The following is a 21,982-nucleotide window of genomic DNA, read 5'->3' on the forward strand; positions in this document are numbered from 1 at the left end:
AAAACAAAAATGACCCCATGATTTCCTCACCCTCAAGCCATCCTAGGTGTATATGACTTTCTTTATTAAAAAATACCCTGGCTCTTTCAAGCTTTATAACGGCAGTGAATGGATGATATTAAATAGTCCAATAGAAGTCCAATAAATTGCATCCATCCATCATAAAAAGTGCTCCACACATGCGTTTGTGTAAGAAAAATATCCATATTTAAAACTTTACAGGCACAATAAATATTCTAGTTACTTCACCATTCTCATTTTTATCATATGGAAAAGAGCAGCTTGAACACTCTGTTGAACATCTGCTTTGGTGTTTGCCAGAAGTAGGAATGTCAAGCTTGCAGTGACATTAGATTAAAAAAAAAAAAGTGCTAATTTGCATTTTTAAATGAACTATACCTTTAAGTAGTCCCAAATTCCAGGCCTTCAGCTGGGACCACGCCATCAATCATAAACAGGAAATGCAAGAGATTTATCTGGAAGTACATCCTGTAATGTTAGAGCCACAGGAAACGGCTGGGAGAGGGAACAAAACAGCAGCACTATGTTCACACATGAGTCTGAGTGCTCTGAAACCGACACAAGCTGCAGCACACACTAACAATAGCCTGGCTTGATGATAACAGAAAGACTACAAAACCCCCCAAAGATCTGAATCATCATTAGACCCACATGACGCTCACAAAAAAAAAAGCCCAGGGACTGAGAAGGAAGGGTTATTGAGGTCCCGGTGGCTGAGGAGGGGACAATGAACAACACAAATTACATGCGGAGTGAAACGCTATTTTTACTAAAGTCACTCCTTAGAGACGGTTCTGGTTTCCTTAGCCTTTCCTGGAATCTGCACCGTCCTGCCCTGCTTCCTGTGCCACAACTGACATTCCTGACAGGAATATACGGTAAAGAGCCGAACTTGGTTGTAAAGAGCACTTAGATGAACACTTCATCTGCTCAAATGTTAGTACTCTTCGAAACTACTTGATAAACGGGCGAGTGAACACTGGGACTTAACCACAGACCAAGCAAAATAAAGTCATAATCAGCTTCTGAATCATCCTATATTCTTTTGTTAGAGCAGAGTTAACTTCTGTTCATCTGAAGAAATAGCAGAAGTATTAAATTGAAAGCATATTCCCAAGGAAATGACACTGATTTAAGAGGAAGGTGTAACGACACAGCAGAAATGTGTAACATGGCAAAATGTTTCTCTCCTAAATCAGAAATAGCTGATTATGTGCATCGCCACATCATATTTCATCTTCACTGTGAATTTCTGAGAATTTTGTTTCAAGCTAAGGCAAAAAGATTTTTTTTTTAAAAACTGATTTTTAATTAAGTCAGACTAATATAATGTGATTGTAGCTTGGCTTCGTTTAGCAAGTACACAAATTAATCAGACTACAACTAGCCTAAGCGTTGTGTGATTGATGTTCATCTGATATTCTCATTTCATTTGATCAGCCATGGCGTTAAATATAATTGGGGACAGTCAGATGGAGACTGCAGAGTGCAAAAGAGCCCACTTATTTAGCAGCCTTGGTTCTGGAAGTATTTTTCTCTTTAATATCCAATAGGGATTTTTAGAAGACATTAAGCAGTCATAAGTCATGAACCAAACCAAACAGCTACGAGATAAAATCGCTTTGTAATAAGGATACATTTTAAAAGTAAAAGTATTTGAAAAGACAAAGGCAAATGACTCTACTTAATGGCTTTAATGACGGAAAAAAACTACAATCCCATGAAGCATTGTGAATGGTTTAAAAAAAAAAAAAAGTGATGAAACACACACACAAGTATGGTGTCCCATACTCAGAATTTGTTCTCTGCATTTAACCAAGTGCACACACACAGCAGTGAGTAGTAAACACACACACACACACCCCGTGAACATACACCCGGAGCAGAAAAAGCAAAAAAGGAAAATGTAGCAGTGATAGAAGACAGATTGGTAAAGAAAAAGTAAAGTGCACTGTGTGTGTAGTGAATAGTCCAAGTGTTGTACTGCAGGAATAAGTAGCAAATTCCCCTGTAAAACAAACGAGCCGTCTAAAATGCCTAGATTTGTGCCGGCCCAAGAATAGCAGTCCAACGCCAGGCCGAGATCCCCGGGGAATTGGCAGTGGGGAGAGCAGGGAAACTCGGATGAGAGGAAGGGGTTTGGTTTGCGGCTGCTGATGAGATGCTTAAGGGGGACGTGAATACTTCGCTGACAGTTTGGAGTTTTCATTGGACACACAAAGTGAGTCATGAAAACAAAGCTTCGAAATACAGAAAACAAACCACACAATATGGCAAAGGCTGCAGTGATTCATAGGTGATTTCCTTGCACTTTTAAACACGCCAAAAAGCAGTGAGGGTTCGCCAGGTTCCTTACCTCTCCGAAGGCTCCCCTGCCAATCACTTTGAGCATCTCGAAGTCATCTCTGTGAAGCCGCATCTCCTTCACGGTGGTTGTGAACGGCTTCACTGTAAAGAGAGACAGAGAGAATTAGTTATGATCCTTAGTTATGCTCTATACTTTGAAATGGCCAATGGAGAAAGATGCTTGTGCAGCCATCCCAAGTAATCCTTGACTTGATGCACCAATATTAAAATGCTGGTGGACACAGATAAGCTGATAATTATAATATATATAATATATCATTCTAATTTAAAATTATGGCCAAAGTTGGCTACAAAACTGCTATGGTACTGATATATTAACATGATCGTCTCAAAAGCAGCATTATAAGAGTATGTATAAATGTGCTACTGAATTTATGGATTTTGATCTAAATGTAACCACAATCTGAACAAAATCAGAGTGACTTCATCAAATGCAGCAGTGAAGATATTAAAGAAACAATGTAACCTAAACAGTGTGCATCAAATTTTGTGTTGTCAAACTGTCGTCCCTCCTGCTTTACGAGGCACTGCTAGAGGCCTGGTGAGCACCCAAGACACGGCTAAGCCAGCCTGAACGACTCACCATATGAGGATATACGCTGAATCTCATGCAGTTACAAAAGACATTTATCACTCATAAGTGCTCTAAACTCAAAGCACACAGCAGGCCTGTGCCTCAGCCGATCAGACAGAACTGCACGCTTGGAGCTGCATGGAAACAACATCATCTGTTTTTAATGAGAAGATCCCTCAAAGTAGCCCAGCATCTATTGACAGCTTTATAGCCCAGTATGCATGAGGCCAGCGCACTGGTATGCCACTCCAAAGACAGCAACAACAAAAAGAAAAAAAGTCTGATATTATCACTCATTTAGGAAGCTACTAGTATTAAAAGCAGCACTGACAACAGAAGTTCATAAACTGGTGGTGCACCACTGTGTCTCTTAACCCACTGACCGTCTCCTTATAACAACCATTCACACATTCACAGCGTAAGGTACATGTCATCTTCTGATAATAAGAATTAAAATTTCCCAACCTAAACAATTATACTGTGTATGCATGAGGTGTTTGTTGTTGATTATTAATTTTATACGAGTTTGTTGCTTCTCCATTTGAATTTTCAACCACTGCCAACCATTAGAACCTCAAAATGCACCCACAAATCTGAACAATCATTTATATTTTGTTACAGGAAAATAAAAGAAATAAGAAAATAAAACTCAATAATAAATAATAATATTAAGCAAATAATATTTTTAAAAGAATGGCATGGAGGGATGGTTAATTTATCCTTGGAAATTTTAATCCTTGCAAATAATGTTTATTGGCCCCAAAACCCCTAGACTAGCATACACATTACAATAAAAGCACTCCTTGGGGACAAAAATTGCCTTTCATATTCAAAATTGCATGCTTTGTTTTTCATACATGTAATCTTATAATCCTCTCAGCCCCCAAATATAATGAGGCATTTCTCTGAATCTCCAGGTCCATGTATTCTCAATCACAATAAACTCTCATCGCTCGCTGTTCTAAATGGCAACATCAGAACACCAGCTGCAAGACTGAAAATATGAAAACAAGCTGCTAGAAAAGTTCTTGCGGACAACAGAAACAAAGAGGCAAAAGTGAAACTACGAAGTCTGGAGTCAGTTTTTTTTTAAATACTTTTATTGAGCAAGGACACATTAAATTGATCTACGGTGACAGCAGAGACATTTCTACGAATCCTGAAAAAATGCATCATTTGTTTCCAGAAAAACATATGCAGCACAACTGTTTTTAAAATTGCTAATAATAAGAAATGTTTCTTGAGCAGCAAATCATCATATTAGAATGATTTCTGAAAGATGACTGAAGACTAAATGACTATTTTGTGTTTTTGCCGGTCATGCTGTATCGCTTCCTGCATCCAGAAGAGTTGTGCGATTAGCTTGCACGCTCCATTAGACCTGAGAGCCCTGAGCACAAAGATTAGACTGTGATGGATGAAGCAGTGAACCATCCTCCTCACACTACAGACACTGTAACACCAAACACTGTAGCTGCTGCTCTCATTAATACCATCACACACATCATCTAACAATGTCTTCATGGAGGACACGCCTGACCTGACATATAAAAGCTCCAGCTTTATGAGTTTAAAATAGACTGCATTATCCCATGTGTGTCAGAGCGGAGCATCTCCAATCAATATGACACAATTAAATATTTAACAATGATGACGGGTCACAGCAAAACTAAAGCCAAATTAAAATACTCTGCCCTATTTTATGTCAAGTTCATTTAATTTTGTTGGTAGCATTTTATAATAATTGTCCATTTGTAAACTACATTAGCTAACATGAACTAACAATAAAAATACTTCTAAAGAATTTAGTAATCTTTCTTTAATCTCAGCATTTACTAAAAATTATTTAATTGTAATAAAAGTTTTATAACATTAATAAAAATTATATATGTTAATATTATATTAAAACTTTTGCAGTATCCTTGGTACACATTACTAGTACTTTAATAACAGAAATTTTAATAGGGCTGGGTATTAACAAATTTCACAACTGATTTCGATTCACAAGCTTGTGATTCAATTTGATCCAATATTGATTATTTTGGATATATATCAGGTACAGTAAAAGGGTAAATTTTCTCCAGAAAAAAAAAAAAAAATCTTTCAACTAATCAGGGATAATTAAAAAATTCAAGCATTTTAAAGCATTCAAGCAAGATGTGAAAGACAACTCCATTCAGTACTCGTGCTGTGTTCTGTATACAGTAGGGCTGCACGATTAATCGAAATTAAATCGAAATCTCGATTGGGCAGAAACTGTAATTGTCATGCATATATTTCAGTGAAGCACGGTTCTGCGATCAGTGGTAAATCTCCATCCGAAGGGCAGAGGGCACTCTCGCACTGAAAATCTAAATGTGCCCCGAAGAAGAAACCCAGGAGAAGCTACACAAACAGCTGTCATCATCGTGAACGATTTCTTCGATTTTATAATCGTATGATTGTATCGTCTGTGCGATTTTTTTGCGTAGCTTGTTAGAGAACTATGGCTCTGTGTAGTAAATGCTGCTCCACCTGAGAGCAGGTGATGGAGATTTACTACTAATCACAGAACCGGCTTTACTGAAATGGTGTGAATGATGATTGCGTTCGATTAAAGGAACACTCCACCATTTTTTGAAATAGGGCTTATTCACATTATTTCCTACATTTAGATAGGTGGGCAAATGCATTTTTGTGTCAGTGCATGCATTGTTTTAGTTTGACTGGGTCAGCGTTAGCTTAGCTTAGCACAATGAATGGAATCCTTTGTTGCCAGCTAGCATGGCCTGAGTAAAAGTGATCAAAAAATTAAAAAAAAAACCACCTAATTACTTACCGGCGGAAGTCGTGGGATTTCATGTGTTGCGTGATATCTCTGCGCCGAAGTAGCAGTGCTTCGCCTAAGCAGCAGTGCTTCGCCTGTGCTTCCCCATAATATAGTCCCAAGTCAATATCTGCCTAGGAAATCGCCTAGTGTTAATCTGGATCGCTATTTGTACTCGTAGTGAATACGCAGGCCACAAGAAGTAATTAGGTGGGTTTTTTTTTATTTTTTGATCACTTTTACTCAGGCCATGCAAGCTGGCAACAAAGGATTCCATTCATTGTGCTAAGCTAAGCTAACGCCGACCCAGTCAAACTAAAACAATGCATGAACTGACACAAAAATGCATTTGCCCACCTATCTAAATGTAGGAAATAATGTGAATAAGCCCTATTTCAAAAAACGGTGGAGTGTTCCTTTAATCGTGCAGCCCTAGTATACAGCGCACACAGAGAGATGCGTCCATGACAATGCACGAGCCAGAATTAAGTTTCTTTCCACACATTCTTGCACTTGAACGTACAAATACACACTAAAGTATGTCAAAATAACTATTTTGGCGAGTAACTTTGTAGCTTTAACAATGATTAATCTATATTTAATTTATACAGTCGAGTACAGATGCACCGGATGACCAGCCATTTTTTTATTTTATTTTATTTTTTATTTTTGTTTCAACCAATTTCTATTTGGGCTGCACTGCAATCACTTTCCAAAATGCAATTTGTGTGGAAATATTATGAAGTGTGTAAACTGCCGATAAAAGAGGGCAGATACGCTGAAGACTTACGCAAAGAGGAGAAAATACTGTAGCAGGCAGAACAAGATCACTGTTCACTATGCGGGAAATATTCAAAGAAAATCCTAGATATTGAATCGGGGGTTTATATGAATGTATCTCTGAGGGGAACTCACTGTTTTCATAAAAGTTTACATGCCGTTTTCTTTTCATCTTGCCTCTGTATAATGAATGCAATATAAACACAAACAGCGCTGCTTTGTTTACAGCGGAAACCAAGGAAACACTGTATTGCTGCTGCTTCATAAGCGCCACCTGCTGTCAGAGAGTGAATATGCATCTTATTCAGCCCGTCTGATGTTTTTCCTAAAGCATCATTTCATTTGTATCTTTGTTCAATATATTCAGTTGTGCTATTGCTTGTAATTTGTTCATTTGTTCTTAATTACTGACTTTAATAATGTGTGAACTCATTTGTTAACCTAGTAGTTTTTGCTGTGGTATCGAAATTAGTAGGGCTGTCCCTGACTAAAGATTTTTCTGGTCGACTAGTAGTTTTTTAATTTAAAGCATTAGTCAACTAATCGCACGTTTATCAATAAACAATTTAAATCATAATACAGAGCCTTTAATTTTCTTCATAGCCTAATAAGTGCTCAAGCACACGCATAAAGTTTGCCACAGCACACCGGCAGAAGTAATGATTATGAATGTATCAGGGAAAACAGTAAGAATGGCTGCATTACCATTTTAATAATTCAATGATAAACTACACTAGTGCTGGGGTGGAACGGTTCAACTTACTCACGGTTCTGTTTGTTTCGTGGTTTGACAGTCATGGTCTCGGTACTGTCTGGTGTGTGTTTAGGGAAAAACTATACTGTCAAATAAAAATAAAGAAAATAAGAATGTTCCAACTACAAGCAACAGCACAAATAAATACAATAAAAGTAACGATACAAATAAAATAAACAGTGATTTTCAGTTTTTTTAGGTAGGTCTAACATTACTTTTTAGGTACAGAAATCGAATAAAGGAATGAAATGTAACCGCATTGCATATTTGACTGTATAAATTAAAGATTAATCGTTATTAAAGTTACAAAAGCTATTCAATCAAGAGCAGTGAGTGATTTCTTTGTTGTTGCAGTTAAATTAATATTAAGAAAGTGCTGTCACATTAATAGAATGCACTGATCCAGATTTAAGTTGAACTGCGGTCCTAGCAGGTGCTGAACCGTGTATGGAGAACCGTACGGTTCGTTTTTTTTCCCGCGAACCGTTCCATCTCTAGTGCTTTGTTGCTTTGGGTTTAACTTGGTGACACCAGCTCATCATCTCCGCAGAGTGGACGTCTGTATGCATGTTATGGATTACATAATCTGAGAATATTTGTCTTACATTTAAATTGGTTAATTTGAAAGTAGACATTTCACTCTCTATAAATATTTTTTTTTATAGAGAGAGCCACTCGCTTCCAAACAAACAATGATTTCAATGACTATGGCTCTCTGCATGGAAATCTTTCCCAACATCACGACACTGTAGCATCCAAGCTCATGATTCCAAAGCAGCCGGAGCAGATGACCAACAGGACAACATTAGTTTTACATTTCACAACTAACAACTAGTGATTTTTTCGCAACTGAGGAGATGAGAAGACTGTTGTTCAGAGTGAGCCATAGGGAGCGGGACGCTTTCCTCCACCAATGGATAACACAGCCCACACTGTTCTACCATACCGACCAGGTCACAACATTGAGCTAGAGAGGCCACATTACGATCAGGGGATGAAAAAAGTTTTATTACCAAGCCATTGGTTAGTGCAGTCATTTAAAAAAGCTATTATGTAACTCTGAATATGTGTATCAGCATAAGAGAGAGGGAGAACGGAAGAATCAAAGAACATGTTGCCTAAAATAAATTGTGTTCTTAGATGTAATGAAAGAGATATTTGTACATCTGTATGAAAACAAACTCCCATCTGTGGATGATCTGGAGAGGACTTTATTTTATCTTCCTTTCACTGGATGTTTCTTATTATAAAAAAAAAAAAAAAAAAAAAAAAACATTACTAAAAACAGAATTCAGTAATGCTTGTCATACTTCACAGAGTAGACTAAACCTATTACCAATAATGCCATAAAATCAGCTAAAATTAAACTGAATTATATAATTAAATATATAGATGAAGTGTTTGTTTTTTTGTAGTTAAAATACCAGTAACCTTCTCACAGCAGTTTTCAAATAGTTTGTTGCCACAGTAATATTAAAGTGTAATAAATGTAAACTAAATAAATGTTTTGGGTCATTAAGATCTTATTTTAAAGAAATTTGAGTATTTTTGTTCTAATAAATTCAGCCCTGGTTAGCACCAAACAAAATTTCTGAACAGCAGTAGAAGCAAAGTGTTCAAATGTTTAAAATAGTGACTGCTCTGTGGCATGAAAAGTGTTCGTCTGTGTTTCATTCGCCTGGTTTTCAACATCCACTCACTCTTCATTGAGCAAGACACTTGAAAACATCAGACTTTGAGACCCTGATCGGCTCTGGAGCTCAAAGTGCTGCTCTAGATGCTGATTCTTCCTAGTTACACATCTTTTATTTTATTAATTGGCCTGGTGTGCATCTTAACAAGTGTGCCATAGATTAGCATATCTGAAACAAGGTTAAACCTAAGATTCTTATGATTAAAGTATGACTAATATATGTTGGTGTGAATTATAATGAAATAATACTACATCTCATTTAAATGTTATGTCGAGTATTTCTGAGGAAGTGGATAACATTTACTGGCGATTTAAAGCAGTGCACCAATCTGTAAGCATACATAATACATGCCTCGGAAATCCTAAACCTGTGCTCCACTGTACTGCTGGGCATCCAGTGGCTGCTGAAGATGAATCTTGATCCAGTGATTAACAAGCATATTCACTCAGAGACCGCAGACAGAAGCCGGGGAGTAGAAAATGGAGGCCGCTATCATTACGAGACACAAGTCTCCCAGACAGTGTCTCATGAGATTCAGAACACAGCCCTTCTGAGCTACAGATCCATTGAGCCATAGATGATCACTGCTAACTCAGCTTTCATTCAAAAAGAAAAAAAAAACTAGGTCAAATACTTAAAATGCAAGAGCAAGTCTGTGCTGTAGCTTTGAACAAGCATTTAAGGAATGATCACCAGGGGAAACATTAAAAATCCAAACTAGATTTAATGGGACACAACTGCGGCCTGGAAGGGAGAACGACTTCTGGCACAACAGTGATTTTCCAAGTGGGTTCATGACTTTATTAACCCTGATCAATTGGACTGAATGAGAGACGGTTACAGTAATCCACTTAAGCCACTTGGCCAAGGACAAGGCCGAACTTCAAAGACCTTTTCTGGATCATGCTCTGGCAATGGCATGATAGCAACCGTAGTACCAGTGTAAACTTTCACTGGACACGTCTGAAAGTTTCCATTGCTGCATTATGACCCCTATGAACTATGACCATGCTGGATCACTAAAATTAAAAATAAGACAATAATTATTCACATACTACAGCTGATAAATGGCTTTTATTCAAATGCTGTGGTTTTCAATGTAAATAAATTAAAAATAAAATACAAAAAAAAAAAAAAAACAATGTGTGAGTTTTGTGACAAGTGAGTCCCCATTAGACCTTATATATATATTGTTTAAAAGTATGGGGTCAATACAATTTTACAATAGTCTTCAAATAAGTCTCTTATGCTCACCAAGTCACTGTATTTTTATTATGTAAAAAAAATGCAGTGAAAACAGTAATACAAAGTATTATAATCATTTTCTATTTTAATATATTTAAAAAAGCAATTTATTGCTGTGATTTTCAGCATCAGTACTCTAGTCTCCAGTGTAACTAGATCCTTCAGAAATCATTCTAATACGCTGATTTAATGCTCAAGAAACATTTTTTATTATCAATGTTGAAAACAGTTTTTTTTTAAGGATTCTTTGAAATCTTTTGCAACATTATGCATACTTTTTTTGGAAGTAGCTTGATGATACTTCCAATAAAAACGACTGTATAAGTCCAAGAGCTTGATCAAAAACACCTCTAACTTTTCACTAAATGTGCAAATCCTAAAGACATTAAGAACCACATGAAGACCAACATATGATCTCTGGGCAATTCTTGCAGGACTCACTGTGGTGTGGTCAATACCATGAAGAGTGCCTTATTGATGGGCTCAATCAGTGAGTAAGCCTGACTGCCACTAAATGGCCTATTAAACATTGATGAGGAAGTCATTCAGAAGCAGCCGTGGAGGGACTGATTACTGCTGGACAGTTTGGCTGGTTGCAGGAGGTAAAAGCATCAGGGCCTCGCCCCGGGTTAATCCATTATCCTGCACCAGCTGCCATACAACCCCAGCCCCCACCAAAACAGCCATTTACTGGCAGCTTCTTGCTGAAGGACTCACCGCCCGGGCAGACCGGATCATCACACCAGCTCACCTAGTTTTGAAGTGGGCTGGAGTGATGCTTCTCATCTAGATATGGAGACAAGTTAAATGGCAGAGGGGTTAACATGGGTTTACAACCAACATCTACTTCAAGACTGCCTTCAGGGAAATTAAATATTTCCTCATATACCATTTGAGAAAAAAAAATTAAAATCTTAACCCTAGGCTTGTCTTTCAGGTTCAGATTTTCTCTGACAAAAGACAAATGAAGGTTACAGACATAGCAGATTTCTACATAACAAACCAAAAAACAACGTCCCCTTATCATGACCCAGTCCACAACTTCTCCTTCTGTGGGTTAAAATAAGCTAATATGACACTGAGAAAGCTCAATATAACCACGATTACCATCATCCTTCCTCAAAGGAGCTGCCAGACGCATGTACAGTACATAGAGTCATAAACCTAAAATAGTAACTTTAACCAGATGTATTGATGTCACTTTAGGGTGTATTAAAATAAACATTAAAGAAAAGGATTTATGCAGTGCAGATGTGTGAATCATAGCAATAAAACTAAGCCTTTTGATCCTAAAGTCCACACTGCATGAGTTAAAAAAATAAATGAATGAAAATTGTATAATGCATTTCATTATCACTTAATAGGGTCTTGCAAGCACATTTTACATTGTATTCTTTATATTTGAATATATATTTTAAATCAAAAAATCATAATAAATTATACTAAACAAAATATATATTTTAATCTATTTTTCTGCACAAAGATGATAAAATTATTTTAAATTTTACTTTTTTGGATGGCAAAATACGAAGCATCATAAATGCATAATAAATTATATTAAATAATTGTAGTTTTCTTCAATAGTCATAATCAGGTGATTATGCAATAATTACAACAGGCCTACTTTTAATACAAATGTACAGACTTATCACACCTACCAGAGCCAGGATAACCCAAGACAGCTCTTGATTTAATCAGTGTGAACTGAGGGCAAAAACTACCCACAAACATCATCCAAAAGCAGAAAACCACAATAGCTGCTCCTGCAAAGATTGTTGATGCAAAGTTATTTATTTTAGCACTACTAAAAGTTAAAACAACACTGACATCAAGATTACAACATTTGTTGTCATAACTGATCCAGCAATAGCCGCTGAAATTCTTATATGGACATTTAACCAGAATTCAGCTGGTGTTACACAATATTGAAGATGTAGAAGACAAAAATAAAGCCAAGGGGGAAAAATGTGGCCTCCCACCACAATTGGACTGATGGTAACAGTCACCAGCATTGGCATGAATGGGTCAGTGAGACAATGCAGTGCGTCTCAGGGATGGAGCCTCTGTGTCATTCTTTACTTGCGTCTTCAGCTGTTGAGGCAGACATTTACGCAAGTCACATCCATCAAACAAGACTAAGTGTGTCGCTTGAAATCTTGCCTAGACAAAATGGTGCATGCATGCAAATTTCCAATGGACAGATCAATCAAATATGCGCTTTAGTTTTAGCAAACCTCAACCGTAAAAACTGATCCCACAGTTTATGCAGAAAACTGATACAGAGAGGTGAAACCTGAGCATGAGGGAGCGCTGACTGTATTGAATTATTCTGAGGTCAAGTTTTCAGTGGAGTGGCTCTTATTCTCCTGAAGCGCAAAGCATGCTTAGAAATAAGCTGACAGGAACAGTGCATCTGCAACATGTCAAAAAGAGCAGGAATAAAAGACGAATCTTTCATCTGGAATTAAAACATCCTCCGGGGGCTGGCACTTCAACTAATGAGGATCCTGTCCATGCCGTATTATTGCGAAATTCAGAGAGGGAGTGAGAGAAGGTGCATTGGGGTTACGACAAAAACAGCAGATCGTCTCTCTGGGCGAGTCAAAAAAAGCTTAGAGGAAGAGAAGAGGAGAAAACATTTACTGGAGTTGTTCGGGCATGACACATCTAAATCTGGAAAAGAGAAGGCTGTCCTCTCCATTCACCTTCACCCTAAATCAGATCATAAAAAGAAAAAGCTGGGTGATTTTACAGAACAGTTTGTGCCCCAGTTCAATACAATGTAGATTTGCAATAAGTGCACTTGTAACATACGTCACAATGTAATATAGAGGCCTCGTGCCTATAGGCCCGGCTTTACAGGAGAGCCGAATGGCTAATCTGTGTCATGCTTGCGGCCGGCAGCCTGAAAACAGAGGAGGGGAAGGAAGGGGGAGGGGAGATCGCCCACACATGCCTTGTGCTGGGGGAAGGATATTAGCAGGAATGACTGGAATTCTCTTCAGTCCAGCCACCGCTTTGGGTCAGGTGACTTCAAGTCCTGAGGGACAGCAACTTCGCAACAATGTACGACCATTTAAAATTTTCATTTTGCAAAACCGTGTGGTGGATTACGATACGTTCAAATCCCTTGCGCTGCGGTCTGCAAATCTGTAAAGATCAGGAGTGAACAACGTTTGTTTTGAAAGGCATTCCTGACACAAGCCCTGTCCTGACTCTGCACGACGAGTATGTCAGAGTGTATGCAACGATTCAGGGTGGCCTGTGCTGTGAAAAGAGAGATGCCTCACACAGTATATAGACCATTTGGTCAGTTCACAGGCGGCAAAAGGACTCATTTTGGACAGAGGACATACCAGACATTTCCAATGTAATGGGAGTTGCAGCTTGCTCATTTCCTCCTGTTAAGAGTGAAGCATAACCCAGGGCTGGCCAAATTGGTCTGTTCAGCCTAGGTTGTGTCTTGAAATTGATTTAGATGTTTTTGTGTCACAGACAGAGTATAAACTTGGACCATGAATCTGACGTACATTTTGCTTTGCCTTTTGAGTACGTTTTCATCCTTTTAAGTGAAAACCAGAAAGATGATTTCCAAAATACACAACTGATCAAAAGTTTGGGGTCAGAGAGATTTTGTTGAAAAATTATTTCTATTCAACAAGGATGCATTAATTTGACCAAAGTTGACAGTAAAGCCATTTATAATGTAACAAAGCATTACTATTTCATAAAGGCTGTTTAAATGTTGCCTCTTTTGAACTTTTGAATCATCAAAGAATCCCGAAAAAAAAAAAAATGCATCCCAGTTTCTACAAAAATATTAGGCAGCACAATGGTTATCAACACTGATAATAAGAAATGTCTGAGCAACAAATCATCATATTGGAATGATTTTGAAGTACCACTAAAAACAAAATAAAAAACAAAATATAAAAAATAAAATTTAAAAACATTTCACAATAATACTGTTTTAACTGCACTATACTGATCAAACCACAATATTCCTGTTTTTACTGTATTTTAATCAAATAAATGAAAAAAAAAAAAAAAAAAAAAAAAAATGACGTGACATTCAGCCAAGTATGGTGACCCATACTCAGAATTTGTGCTCTGCATTTAACCCATCCGAAGTGCACACGCACAGAGCAGTGAAGACACACACACACTGTGAACACACACCCGGAGCAGTGGGTAGCCATTTATGCTGCGGCGCCCGGGGAGCAGTTGGGGGTTCGATGCCTTGCTCAAGGGCACCTAAGTCATGGTATTGAAGGTGGAGAGAGAAAATGTACATGCACTCTCCCCACCCACAATTCCTGCCGGCCCGAGACTCGAACTCACAACCCTCCGATTGGGAGTCCGACTCTCTAACCATTAGGCCACAACTTCCCCTGCAGCTTTGTTGTGCAGCAGAGAAAACAAAAATCTTACCAAAATCAAATTTTTCTAAAGCATTGTATGAAAGACACCGGTTGATAAAATATGTATTTGAAAAAAGAAAATAGGTTTAAATGTGCACTTCATATCAACAACCAGCAGGGAACATCTTGGAGCACGAACAATAAATTTAACCATCTCAAACCATGAATAGTTTACTAGTCTGCCTAATTAGCATATAATTGCTGATCTTGCTGTGAAGAGTAGCGCTTTAATGTACAACATTACGAGGGTCTACATTAGGCAACACTATAGAACGTAGTACCAAAAAAAAAAAAAGATCAACAAAACTTTACAGTTCAGCTCCACTTGAGGATATTCCCATTAACAAGGATGATAATGATATTCAACATATCATAAAGGCAAAGTAAAATGCTTGGCAAGGCCTTTAAAACTGTGTGCGTGTCAGGACGCCAATCAGGAATGTCTTGAAAATGAGGCAGAGAGAAAATCTCAGCAGGTGCAAGACATAAAGAGTTGCAAAGAGTGCCTGTAAACAGACCACACGGCCAAAACCCAAGCTTACACAGCCCGATCCGAGCTTACATGGCAGGGCCCACAGCTTTCCACCGTCTCTCTGCCAAGCAGATTCAAACAGTCTCTCCAGTCGCTGCAGTTTCTTATTAGGTTATTTGCTGCTTGTTGTGAAAGTAGGCCAGTCAAAAACCAGTGGGAATAAGAGGCAGCAGCTGCTGTAAATAAGGACAAGTGCACGTCTGCTTGCACACGGCAACAAACAAGACGATTCCTTCATCAAGAGGGCGTGATTTGCCCTGGTGCTATGTTAAAGACACTTTGAAGACCCCCTCTTTTTGAAAAGCAGGCTCATAAGGGGAGTGTAGCTTCTTTAAAGTCCCTGCTGGGTCTGGGACAGAGTATGCTTGACTTCAAGTGTCTATGTTTGAGGCGAGCGGAACAGCACGGATCCCGTGAGCAGATGCCAGCTGGGAAGCCAGGTACTGTTTACCAGCCCAAATCCTTATTTTAAAGGGGTGATACACAATAGAGAGGCATAACCTGCTTTGCAGCTTCATTGGGACAGTAGGGTGAACATAACAGCACAGGGCTGTTTGTGTACAAACACTGGGAGTAGGCCGAGATTCTGGGCGTTTCCTGTAGCTCAACTAATACAGCATGACTGGCATTGCCAAGGCCACAGGTTCCATTCCCAGAGAGCACACATACTGATTAATTTTATCTGTAATTTTGCTTGGTACGTCAGTAATTACTTTCATGCCATGGTTACCGATAAATAGTTGATTTATTTTGTACGCAAAATAAAAAGCTAAAAACTGGTATCAACACAAACACATAACTAAGAATTATTTTATATTTATGCATTTGGCAGATGTTTTATTCACCACTTTAGTACACAATAGCACTGATATTAAAATTCTGGACAATAACTTCTTATCTAAATATATGAAATATATTTCAACATCACAACATTATAATGTTTTGTGCGGAAATAGATATTAATTGTGAGATTTGCTAAACACCGTGTTTAGATTGTGCAATAATTTATAGTTTAATAATTTATAATTTATTAGCAGCAAAGGTAATTCAAATGTAAAAGTCTGAAAAATAACTACTCAGAATTAATCAATGTTGGTCAATTGACTTACTTGTTCTGTTACCAGACAAAATGGATCAAATTCCGCCGTGTTTTTTTTTTTCATATACATATATATATATATATATATATATATATATATATATATATATATATATATATATATATATATATATATATATATATATATGTATATATATATACATGTATATATATATATATATACATGTATATATATATATATATATATATATATATATATATATATATATATATATATATATATATATATATATATATGTGTATATATATATATATATATATATATATATATACATATATATGTATATATATATATATATATACATACATATATATATATATATATATATATATGAGCCCAAATATTCAAATACAAAAATTTTGAAAAATGCCCATCCCTCCGGCTTAGCGCTCTATCTGTCACCAGCGACTTTGGCAAACCGTCTCATAGCATTACGTTGCATTTGAGAGCTCACATGCACAGGAATCGAGCAAAGGAGCAAGACACTGCAATGATTAATAAATGTTCTGATCATACTTTTGCAAGACAGCACTATTATAAACGTAGTTTTTATAAGCATGCGATATATTCATGAACTATCCAAGCTTGACTTCTTGTCAGACTCTCACACATAACTGAATGGATTCATGTGCACTCATTCAGGTTCATTAGAATTTCTTGTGCAACACTGAGGAGAAATTTCTTCAGTCAGAGCTCATTCTCTCTTGGAAAAGTGCCCCAGTGAGTCAAGATGGACTGTGAACTAACAGATCCGGTCAATAGCAGAATGTGAGGAGCAGTCAATACGTCTGTCTGTGATAATGAGGCGCGGATCCCACAGGGATCTCAGACACAAAAAAAGTTTGTAAATGGCGAAATTTCTAAGCGTATTATTTATTCTAAAAAAAAAAATTAAAAAAAATTATGTATTTTATTCCTCTAAAACAGTTAAAACACTGGCTAAGTGCATTCACATGCAGCCTTTTCTATACATGTAAAACCCTTTTTTTTTTTAAAGGTCATGTATTAACCGCAATCATTGTCAAAATGATGATCAATCAGCTCCACCCCAAAATGACAATTTTGTCATTAGTCACTTACCCCCATGTTGTTCCAAACCCGTAAAAGCTTTGTTCATCTTAGGAACACAGTTTAAGATATTTTGGATGAAAACCGGGAGGCTTGAGACTGTCCCATTCACTGCCAAGTAAAGTACACTGTCAAGGTCCAGAAAAGTATGAAAGATATCATCAGAATAGTCCATCTGCCATCAGTGATTCAACCGTAACGTTATGAAGCAACGAGAATACTTTTTGTATGCGAAGACAACAAAAATAACGACTTCGACAATTCGTCTCCTCTGTGTCTCTCTGCATCACCGTTATTTTGGAGAGCAACGAGGGCTGTGCAATAATCGCATTTTCATGTATGCGTCAGTAAAAGCCGGTCCTGTGATTAGTACAAAAGCATCACCTGCTTTTCAGATGGAGCGGCTTTTCACTACACAGAGCCGTAAATTCACTGACAAAACTAGGCGATATCGTGCTCGAAATCGAATGCGATTCATCTGCTGAGTGTCTTTGCTCTGTCATCACCGTAGTGAAAGCCATTTTCTGGAGAATATCCGCTGAACACAAGCAGCGTACGCTATTCTGTGTCAGCCGCGACACAACATTTTCTACATGTATTTACGCTTTGAGTTGAACAAAAACAGCGCATCCTTGTGCCCCCTGTAGCGAATCCATGCATTTTTGTAAGATAAATATCCAGATTTCAAAAGTAATAAACACTTTTTTCTCACATCTGCTGACTATGTGAAGACGGAAGATTTCAACACGCAAAATGCATCGTGCACGCGCCTCTGGGAAATGTAGGAGTAGAGGAAGCAAAGTTTCCTTACTTTAGCAAAGGAAAACCAGTCTCCCATTGGCTTATATCAAAATCCTCCAACGCTTTTCTTTACAAATCCTCGATTTGTGCTTCTAATTCGTACTACGTCATCCGCCTGCACATCTTCCGCGTCCCACAGTCAGCAGATGTGAGAAAAAGTGTTTATTACTAGGGCTGGGCAATATGTATCGAACGATATGATCATGCGCATCTAGTCAGTAAATCTGGTTCTGTGATTAGCGCTAAATCGCCATCACCTGCTTTCAAATGGAGCACCACTTAATATACAGAGCCGTAGATCACTCACAAGCTACGCAATATCGGGTCCATATCGCAGATGAATCGCCTTCGATAATGAACGCGATATTGCGTAGCATGTCAGTGATCTACGGCTCTGTTTATTAAATGCCGCTCCATTTAAAAGCAGGTGATGGCAATTTAGCGCTAATCACAGAACCAGATTTACTGACTAGATGCGCATGATCATATCGTTAGATATATCACCCAGCTCTATTTATTACATTTGAAATCTGGATATTTATCTCACAAAAACGCATGGATTCACTACAATGGGCCTTTATTCACCCCTCGGAGCCATGTGAGGCCAAATATTGTCCAATTACTAATAACACTGCAGAAAAGGTTCTGTATTCAAACTACAAATTCTGTACATACACAGCCATAAAATTATGTGTTCCAGCACATATAAGTTTGGGACACACTTAAAGAAGAAGTCTGGAGTCAAAGTGTTTCATCCAATCAAGAAGTTCTGAAGGAGCTGAAGCAATTACTCAACAAATGTAGCGGGAGTCAAAAAAAATGTGATTATCTAAATGTAATCAAATTGGACAGACACTGAAACGAAGCTTCTCGCTTTATCAGCGGATGAAGAACTCAGTCAACAGACTACAGTTAGAGCTTCTCTTATTATCTTACTATATTTCCACCAAAACTGTCAATCGTTCACTTCCAGCAAACAACTTACATCACAGAGATTTAACACAATTTTGGAGTTGATGTGTCAACAGTAGCAATACAAAACTGACATAAGTAAAAAGACAGAAAACCATGTGCAAATAGCAGATATGGTATTTACCAGAAAAGGTAAATTGACAGTTTTACTGCAATTCCAGTTAAAAGTGTCTACACTAAGATCTTCACTCAAGGAGCACTTTATTAAAATGAAAGCACATATTGAGAGCTAGCACTCTGCCAATACTGCACTTTACAATGACGTTATTGCTTTGCTTGTGTTCAACTAGCACCAGCATAACATCCGCCATGTAAATCATTAACTTCCACAATCAAGGGTGCCATAAGAAAGTGTGTGGTCTACAAGCGTTGTAGTAAGACAGAACAAGACAGAAGAACAAGACAGAAGAACAGGAGTTTATGACTCCTGGAAATTGGGTCATACTATGGCTCACTCAAAGTGATGGGATGTGAGGTGGCACCTGCTAGTGACGGGTTGCACGAGGACAGTGGCGGTCTTTAGAGGAGCAGACACACTGGGGTGTAATCTCATTACTGACGTCAACCCAACACCCAGGACAGAGAATCCACTCACTGTGAAGGCCAACCTTAATCAAAAGGACCAGGAAGAGCCCCAAAACAGGCATCTACTGCAATAGGGCTGTGCAAATAATCCAATTTGATTATTTGCACAGCCCTATACTGCAGTCCTGTTTAATTTTGACTCTTAAAGACCGCAATGAGCGAAAGACAATCCTGTCAGACTGATTAAATGAGCATTACCCCTATGCAAATGCAAATGGTAATGGCATAGCAACAACTAATGTAGCATAAATGCAAGAACGAGAATCCATGTACCCAAACTTTATAAATGGAAAAATTAACATTGCCCTTGAAAACAAAGTCCAACTGGTTTGTCAGACATTTACCAGCAATGTCTGATTAATCATATAAAGCTTACTGTGTCATATTTGCTGTATTTCTAAGGTCTTTATATTATGCAATATGCATGTGAGCAAAGCTTCCTAAAAAACCTGTTGTACACAATCTACTACATGCCTTCCATCATCTGATTGACAGTTTATAATTTTAAAAACATCCACCCTCAGGGTGGGGTTCATGTGTCTTTCTGCTGTGAAATCTTTAATGATTTTATTTATAAAGTAAATGTAAGAACTTAATTTGGTATAAATATTTCAAGGTGAATATTTACTGGACTGAAGCAATTTAGACTTGCTTGATTATCACCACTGTATTGCATTTTATTATATGTTCTTCCCCCACAATTAAAACGACAGACTTTTGATTATAAAATTTTGCATTTAAATATTATCTTTTAATCTAATATACAACATATATTTCAGGGATATAGAGTAGCAACTGACAATTACATGCATTTTATGTAACTAGTCTATTACACTCTTATAAAACTCATTGATATACATTACAAGCAATCAGAATTTCATCTTTTTTTTTTTTGCCTATAGAAAAAATACATAATACCTGCATCAAATTGCATATTTTAGTCAGTATGGGCCTGAAATTGAATAAAACTGATTGTTCTTTTTTCCCACCTCAATGATGAGCTCTATGCCCTCACCATATAAATATATACACATACATACACACAGATAAAAAAAAAACAGAGAGAGAACACATCACATCTCTAAAACAGCCCCTCAAAAAGTTATAAAGCCATGAACAGATGTAACTTCAATTGCAGCATCTGCTTCGCTCCATTTCCCTTATACTATCCATAAAGTATATATGCTTGCTGTTGAATATTAAATCTGTAACAACTAGATGACAATAAGTACTGTCAAAACAACGAGGCCAGGAATCCCAAGAGCAAATGTCACGGAAGCAACTTTGACAATAGCCTGAAGTCAGCTGGGTGATTGAGGCAAATGTAATAACAGATAAACAGGTCTTAAAGGGACACGCACTGATTTCTACTCCCTAATGCAGTCAGCACACTCAAACACATCAACTTACCCCATTCCAAAAAGTCCGTCACGTGCTTTTCCCGTTTTAAGGGCGAGTTGCTGCACTCGTTGTATAAACATATGAGGATATCCAGCAGTGTCTCCACACTCAGCGACCTGTCGTTCTTCTGATGGCCATCCAGCAGCAACTGCTCCAACTTCTTCAGGCGCACCTTCGCAGACATTTTCTCGAGTTTAGCGGCCTGGCTACCACTCCCAGAGCCAGAGAGGATGAAACAACTCTTGTCGAGATTAATACACCGAGGGTGAGCGTTATAAATATATACAAATAGTATTTATGTGGCTGATATGCGTGGGGCTCTGAAGTCCCAGACTCCAACAGCTAGCCAGCCATCCAGCTAGCCAGCTAGCAAAATGTGCCCAACATTGTGCTCAGATAAACGAAGCCCTAATGCGCCTAACCCGGTTGTTTCCACCCCCTCCTCACTCCCGAGGCCCTGTCGGCTCCATTTGCCTTAATCCGGACAAATCTGTACTTTCCACTTTGTGGGATGTGTTGGGCTTTTCCTCCCGTCGAATCTCAGGATGACCGGACGCTCATTCCGCTCAACCCCAAACCAACAACTACAAACACCCTAACCAATAAATACACACACACCAAATCTACATAAATACGCCCCCCCCAAACACCGGGAGTGGGTGCTTTTTCTAAGTAGGCGAATCCTCGCGTGTAAGCCTGCGCTAGCCGGTGTGCTCCTCTGTGGAGCCGAATATGGCTGCATTCGTGTTCAGCCTCGTCTAGCGCTCCCGAGTGAAGAATCCAGACTCGGGATAGCAGAGCCCCGCCTACCTGCACCGGAAACGCTGGGGATGCATGCAT

General features: G+C 38.1%; 1 protein-coding gene across 1 annotated transcript in view; it reads right to left on the reverse strand.

Moving 5' to 3' along the window:
* Positions 1–21,713, reverse strand: part of LOC109057696 (serine/threonine-protein kinase MRCK beta-like) — a 63,233-nt gene extending 41,520 nt beyond the window's left edge. Inside the window, 2 exon segments of the mRNA XM_042777578.1 lie at positions 2,378–2,469; positions 21,152–21,713. Of these exon segments, the coding sequence (XP_042633512.1) occupies positions 2,378–2,469; positions 21,152–21,326 (267 nt within the window). The 5' untranslated portion in view covers positions 21,327–21,713.
* Positions 21,714–21,982: the final 269 nt, after the last annotated feature.

This window comes from Cyprinus carpio, chromosome A20 (assembly GCF_018340385.1).
Source record: "Cyprinus carpio isolate SPL01 chromosome A20, ASM1834038v1, whole genome shotgun sequence".
Taxonomy (NCBI): Eukaryota; Metazoa; Chordata; class Actinopteri; order Cypriniformes; family Cyprinidae; genus Cyprinus; species Cyprinus carpio.